Raw genomic sequence first — 6,605 nt, forward strand, 5'->3', positions numbered from 1 at the left:
CACGGGTGGGGGCGGTCAGAAGTGACGGACCAGGATTGGCGGCTGACTGCCCCGGGGAAAATGGGGGGGGGCAAGACTGGCCCATGCAGGGAGGGAGGGAGAATGTGAAGCAGAGGCCAGAGCACCGAAGGACAGCTGGGAAGAGCAGTGACGTTTGTCTCCACGCCTGCAGTGAGCGCGCGCGACCCCGCCAGGCCACCCATCTGACGGCGCCTCACGACCTCCCCGGCCCAACGCAGCTGCCCACACGGTCCCCAGGGCCACCCACGCGTGCGTGCGTGCGAGCGGGGGGGCGGGACCGTGCTGCAGCCCCTCCTCCAGGAAGGCGCCGGGCTGGCGGGCCACGCACAGATCGGGGACACGGCGCCCCCGTGTGGCCGAGCGCCGCGGCGACCGCGGGCACCGCCCCTTCCGCCCCAGCGGGCGTCGCACGCGGCCGGCCCGAAGGGGAAGTGAGTCAGAGTCTGCGGACCCGGGCGGCCCCGACAGGCCCCGGGCCGGTGGCGCGGCGGCGGCCATGGCTGGGGGCCCGGGCCCGGGGACCCCGGATGCCCCCGGCGCCCAGCACTTCTTGTACGAGGTGCCGCCCTGGGTCATGTGCCGCTTCTACAAAGTGATGGACGCCCTGGAGCCCGCCGACTGGTGCCAGTTCGGTGGGTGGCAGCGGGCCGCGGGGCGGGGCGGGGGTCTCGCGGCCGGCTCCAGACCTGACGCCCGCGCGCCCCGCAGCCGCCCTGATCGTGCGCGACCAGACGGAGCTGCGCCTGTGCGAGCGCTCGGGCCAGCGCACGGCCAGTGTCCTGTGGCCGTGGATCAACCGCAACGCCCGCGTGGCCGACCTCCTGCGCATCCTCACGCACCTGCAGCTGCTGCGCGCGCGGGACATCATCACCGCCTGTGAGCGACATGCCCGGGGCCCGGACCCCGCGGTGCCTGCCCCCCTCCACCCCCCCTCCGCCCTGCACCTAACCCTCCTCTTGCTTCCTTGCTGTCCCAGGGCACCCTCCGACTCCCCTGCTGTCCCCCAGCTCCACTGCCCCCACGTCTACCAGCATTGGTGGCCCGGCAGAGACCGAGGTCCACAGCCAGAAGGTGCTGTCCCCTGCCTGCACTCTCCTGTCCCCAGGTAAGGGGCCAAGGATCAGGGGCCGGGTGACATGCCCATTCTTGCCCAACCCCCCCACACCCGCACTGGTCTCTCTGTGAAACTTTTCCAGGCCCCCAGATCTGCTCTGAGCCAGAGCCTGGCACCGGCCCCAGCCCGGCGCCCCCACCACCATGCCCAGACCCTTCACTCACCAAGGTGGGTAGGCACTGCCCCCTTTGCAACTCAGAGATGAGCAGGAAGCCCAGGCGTGCCCAGCGCACCCTGACTCTGGGGTCTCTATCTCCAGCCCAGCCCAGACAGGCCCGACTCAGTCCTGCCCGGGGCGCAGCCCTCCCCCTTCTGCTGGCCCGTCCAGGAGATTTCCCAAGGCACCCGCAACTTCTCGGACGAGGTCAAGATCGGGGAGGGTGGCTTCGGGTGCGTGTACCGGGCGGTGCTCAGGAACACACTGTATGCGGTGAAGCGGCTAAAGGAGGTGGGTGCTCCCCGGGGGTGCTGCAGGCTCCCGGGCAGGAGGCCCTCCCGTGGAGCCTCACTGCCCCCCGTATCCCGGGGAGGGGGGTTCAGGAGGCCGACCTGGAGTGGGGCGCAGTCAAGCAGAGCTTCCTGACGGAGGTGGAGCAGCTGTCACGGTGAGCCCCCGGAACGCCCGCCGTGCGGCCAGGCTGCGGAGTGGCGGAGCACTGAGGCCCCGCTTTTTGAAGCAGGTTTCGTCACCCTAACATTGTGGACTTTGCCGGCTACTGTGCCCAGGGTGGCCTGTACTGCCTGGTGTACGGCTTCCTGCCCAACGGTTCTCTAGAGGACCGACTCCACTGCCAGGTACGTCTGTGGGGGGAGCACCCCTCCCTAGCCTCTCAGCTTGAGAAGTGGGCTCCAGTGGCTCCCTCTGCCGCTGCAGACCCGGGCCTGGCCCCCTCTCTCGTGGCCCCAGCGCCTGTGCATCCTCCTGGGGACCGCCCGCGCCATTCAGTTTCTGCATCAGGACCGGCCCAGCCTCATCCACGGAGACGTCAAGAGGTGAGGGCGGGGGCTCCCGCCAATGACAGCCATCAGGGCCGGGTGAGCTGACACCACGGGCTTCCCTTTCCCAGTTCCAATGTCCTCCTGGATGACAGACTGAGGCCCAAGCTGGGCGACTTCGGCCTGGCCCGTCTCAGCCGCTTTGTAGGGGCCACCCCCAGCCAGAGCAGCACAGTGGCCCGTACGCGCTCTGTCCGCGGCACCCTGGCCTACCTCCCTGAGGACTATGTGAAGACTGGCCGCCTGGCCGTGGACACGGACACCTTCAGCTTCGGCGTGGTGAGCAGGCGTGTGGGAGGGTGGCCACACCCCCCGTGCTCCCGGGCACCTTCCGAGGCAGCCTCTGTGCAGGTGGTGCTGGAGTCGCTGGCTGGCCAGAGGGCCGTGAGCACACAGGGCAGCAGCTCCAAGTACCTGGTGAGCCTCCCGGGGCGACGGGGCCGGGTGGGTGGCGGGGTGCCATGGCCTCCCAGGGCCCTCCCCGGCTGGCCTCTCCAGACACCCCGCACCTCAGGGCCACGCTCCTGGCTCTGTCCCACAGAAAGACCTGGTTGAGGAGGAGGCCGAGGAGGCCGGGGTGGCCCTCTCCAGCCCCAAAACCGCGCTGCAGGTGGGCACGGCTGCTGACTCTTGGGCTGCCTCCATCGCCTCCCGGATCTACAGGAAGCACGTGGACCCCAGGCCAGGGCCATGCCCGCCTGAGCTGGGCTTGGCACTAGGCCAGCTGGCCTGCCGCTGCCTGCACCGCCGGGCCAAGAGGAGACCTCCCATGACCCAGGTAACCCTCAGCAGGGGAGACCATTCTGGGCTCCGCTGGGCAGGGGCCAGCTGTGAGGAGCAGGGTGACAGCGACACGCAGCGGCAGTCCAGTTTGTGGGGTTTTTTTTGTTTTTCTGGAGGAGGGGCTAACAGCCCACAATGCTCAGGGATTACCTCTGGCAGGACTTGGGGGGCCCTATGGGATGCCGGGGACCGAACCCGGGCTGGCCACATGCAAGGCAAGCATCCTCCGTACCCCTGAGAGTCCCTTTGTAAGTGTGTGTTGCTTGGCCTTTATCCGTTGGGTCCCCCTAGCCCCCACACACAACTCCCCGTTGCCGTGGCCTCGCACAAGCATTCTTGGGCCTGAACTTTGCGAGTCGGGCAGAGTGAGGTGGCAGCATTGGGGGTTTGGGGTCCCAGCCAGAGCGCCCTCTCTCTTCCAAAGGTCTATGAGCAGCTGGAGAAGCTGCAGGCGATGCTGGAGCCGGAGCCTGCCCTCCGCGGCCCCCCTTCCCCCCAGGAGGACTCCTATGTGTCTACTGAGGGCAGCACCCTAAGCAGTGCCAGGCTGTGGCAGAGTCCGGCCGCAGCGCCGCTCCAGAAGGGCCCCAACCAGCCAGAGGAGAGTGAGGACAGCTCCGACAGCCCAGTCACCCCTTGGCCAGCCAGGCGGACGCCAGGGGGCACCATCAGAGCTGTGGAAGGTAGCTGGGTCAGCCTTGGGCAGCTCACGCCATCTCTGTGAGCTGTGAGGAAGTTGAAGGCCGCATCCTTGGGCAGGCCACTTGCTCAGCCTTGGAAGCGTGCCCAGGACCGCCATCTCACTAGCTGCACCCCAGGTGGCTGTGGGAAGGCTGTGGGGTGCAGGTGGGGAGGGCAACCCCCTTGAGCTGAGGCGCCCCTCCCCCCAGGCTCCCTCCCAGGCAGCTCCGCATCCTCCCAGCCACCCCGAATTGTCATCAACCCCGCCCGGCAGAAGATGCTGCACAAACTGGCCCTGTACGAGGACGGCCTCCTGGACAGCCTGCAGCTCCTCTCGTCCACTTCTCTGCCAGGTACCCAGCTGCCCCTCCCGGGACAGTGCGGCCTGGGTGGGGAGCCTGTGGTGCCAGCCACCCTGTCCTTCTCTAGGCCTGGGCCTGGAGCACCGGAGCGGCCAGCGGCCCGAGGAGAGTGATGAGTTCCAGAGCTGATCTGGGCCTTGGGCAGAGCCTCCGAACCCGGAAGTCAAAGTTCTCATGGTTGGCAGTTCTCACGGCCCAGGGGGGCACAAAGGGCGGCAGCTTGAAGTCCCGCCTGGATCTCCACCTGCAGGAGATGCACGTTGAGGGGGCGGGGGTCTAGGGCGTGGCAAGCCCTGAGAGCCCACAGTAGGTACCACCCAGCCCTCCCTCAGCTGGTCACTGGGAGAAGTGAGGTGTGGCATGCCTGTGCCCTGGCACGACGTAGAAGTTCCAAGGATCTCCAGAGTCCAGCAGTGTTGCCCCCCCTCCATTGGACCAGAATGTCCCCACACCAGGTGGGCTCCCTTGCCTGAGGCTGGCCTGGCACTGATGCCAACAGAGGGGCACCTCCCTGTGAAGTGGGAGCTGAGCTCCAGCTATTAGCATCCAGCAAGAAGACCAGCGAAGGAGAAGGAGCAGGTGGAGAGGGCGGGGAAGCGTTTCCAGGAGAAAGGAAACGGGACCATGGCCTTGAACAGGTGCCCGTGGAGCTCGGCATAGGGCAGGCCCCGTTGTCGGGAGGAATAAACACTTACATCCCTACCTCTGGCTGCACTTGTGGCATTCCTTGTCAGCTTGAAGCTTTCCCAGGGCTTTGCATCCCAGGGGTGTAGGGGCATGCGTGCGTGTGTGCGTGCGTGCATGGTTTCAGGCTGCTCCTGGTACTGTGCTCGGGTTGCTCTCAGCAGTGTTGGGAGTGGACTCTTGGGTCCCTTGCATGCAGAGCCTGCAACTCAGCCCACCAAACTCTCTCCAGCCTGCGCTAGTGTTGACGAATCCCCACCCCAAATCCTCAGGGCTATTTCCTCTTGCAGGAAGTTGCCACACACACACCAGACTGGTCACTGTGCCGCTGGCCTGGGATGTGCTAGGGACGTATGGCTTCTGCATTTCATCTTCTCGTCTTTCTGGTGGTGCTGGGCGTGTGCTCTGTTCCTAGAACTGTCGTCCTGACTTTCCTTGTTAGTACCTTGAAGTTCACTTGAGCTCTGTAAATTATTGGCCTTCGGCGGTGTTACTCGGTGGGCCAGTCTAAACCTAGACGCATATATTTTGCGAATGCAATTCCTTTCCAAGCCCTGTTTCTTGCCTTACAGCAGTGGCGAGGGCCTTTATCAGAGGATTGAGTAGAAATGGCAAGTGCAGACATTCTTGCCCCAGTCTCACTTTCCACCAGCTGAAGGATTGGCCTGTTGCTGTGCTAAATCACACCAATTGCTTGTGGGTTTGCGGCAGCAGTTTTGCATTCCTCCAGTGAAAACCGTGTCAGGTGATGGTGTGTTGTTCTTATTTGCAGATTCTGCTCACTGGCTGTTGGGCGTGTCCGCGCGTCTGTATGAGGGAGTGGAGCTTCCGTCCCTAAGCTGGGAGGTTCCTCACCAGCTTCACTCTGTGTGGCGTGGCCTCCCGGGGGACCACCGGCCAGTGGAATGCTCTTGGCGGGAAAGTTTTTCATGACAATTCCATTTTCTTTTTTTTCCTTCACTTTCATTTTCCCTTCTGTTTCTGCGGCCAGTGGATGTGCTGTAGTGGAGCCTGGGATGGCACTTGGCAAGGGTGGCGGTGCCACGAGTCAGACTTGGAGCCTCACGCTTCCAGAGCCAGCCCTCTGCCGCCGGAGTGTGGCCCTGACCCCGCAGGTCTTGTCTCTCTGTGTCCAGCCATTCAGTTTGCTGCTTCTTATGCCCATTTTTCAGTTTCATCTGAGTGGCATAAAGTGACTAAGCTGCCTGCCCGCCTGTCGGAATGTCCCACCTCTCGGTCCTCATTCTGGACCACCCAGGCTAGATGTTCAGTCATGGGATTAACCATTTCAAAGAACCGGGTTTGGGATTTCTTCCTGTCTCTATTGTTTGTGTTTCTTTGTCTTTGCCTGTATTTAATCCAACGTTTTTGGTGGTGTCGGGCACACCCAGCGATGGTCAGGGCTAGCTCCTGGCTGTCCTCTCACGGATCACTCTTGGCGGGCTTGGGGGACCATATGGGGTGCTGGGGATGGAACCCGGGTCAGCTACATGCAAGGCAAGCATCCTACCCGCTATACATATCACTGCGGCCCCTAAACCAACTGATTTGGGGTTTAATGTGTTCCTTCTTTCCCAGCTCCTTTTCTTGGCTGGTTGGCTGCTCAGTTGGTCGGAGAGCCACACCCGTGGCACCCAGGGTTCCTCCCATCATGGGGCTGGGGATCGAACCTGGGCCTCGCATGACAGGCTTGTGCCCTGCCTGCTCAGTCTTCCTGGTATCGTGCTGTGACCTGTCCCATTCTGTCCCCTTACAGTGTCTCTGCAGGGACGGGCATGCCAGACCGCTGCTGCTTAGCTCTTGCCCACCACCGTTGCATGGAAGAGCACCAGCTTGCCATTTTTCTCCTCCGGGCTGCCAGCTTGCCTCGCATCCTGCCATCTTATAGCATCGGCCTTTACTATTTGCCCCGCCTCTGCACTCTCTGGCCTTCCGCCCCGTCCACAGGCTGAGCCTGTGAGCTT

At 63.9% G+C, this 6,605-nt stretch overlaps 1 protein-coding gene across 1 annotated transcript; it reads left to right on the forward strand.

Moving 5' to 3' along the window:
- Positions 1-356: 356 nt before the first annotated feature.
- On the forward strand, positions 357-4,678 carry IRAK1 (interleukin 1 receptor associated kinase 1). The gene is made up of 14 exons (XM_055121569.1): positions 357-653; positions 730-897; positions 998-1,126; positions 1,218-1,303; positions 1,395-1,583; positions 1,676-1,740; positions 1,816-1,930; positions 2,010-2,128; positions 2,203-2,410; positions 2,483-2,548; positions 2,673-2,909; positions 3,339-3,597; positions 3,805-3,948; positions 4,025-4,678. Exons 1-14 carry the CDS (start codon positions 518-520, stop codon positions 4,084-4,086), a joined length of 1,983 nt encoding a protein of 660 aa, XP_054977544.1. The 5' UTR covers positions 357-517; the 3' UTR covers positions 4,087-4,678.
- Positions 4,679-6,605: the final 1,927 nt, after the last annotated feature.

Source organism: Sorex araneus, chromosome X, assembly GCF_027595985.1.
Source record: "Sorex araneus isolate mSorAra2 chromosome X, mSorAra2.pri, whole genome shotgun sequence".
Classification (NCBI taxonomy): domain Eukaryota; kingdom Metazoa; phylum Chordata; class Mammalia; order Eulipotyphla; family Soricidae; genus Sorex; species Sorex araneus.

What these genes read in the sequence shown, in the direction of transcription:
- IRAK1 (XM_055121569.1), top strand. Translation starts at nt 518, where the DNA reads ATGGCTGGGGGCCCGGGCCCGGGGACCCCGGATGCCCCCGGCGCCCAG. An exon ending in GAGGTGGAGCAGCTGTCACG is followed by an intron (nt 1,741 to 1,815) that starts GTGAGCCCCCGG and finishes TTTTTGAAGCAG; the next exon opens with GTTTCGTCACCCTAACATTG. An exon ending in ACACCTTCAGCTTCGGCGTG is followed by an intron (nt 2,411 to 2,482) that starts GTGAGCAGGCGT and finishes GCCTCTGTGCAG; the next exon opens with GTGGTGCTGGAGTCGCTGGC.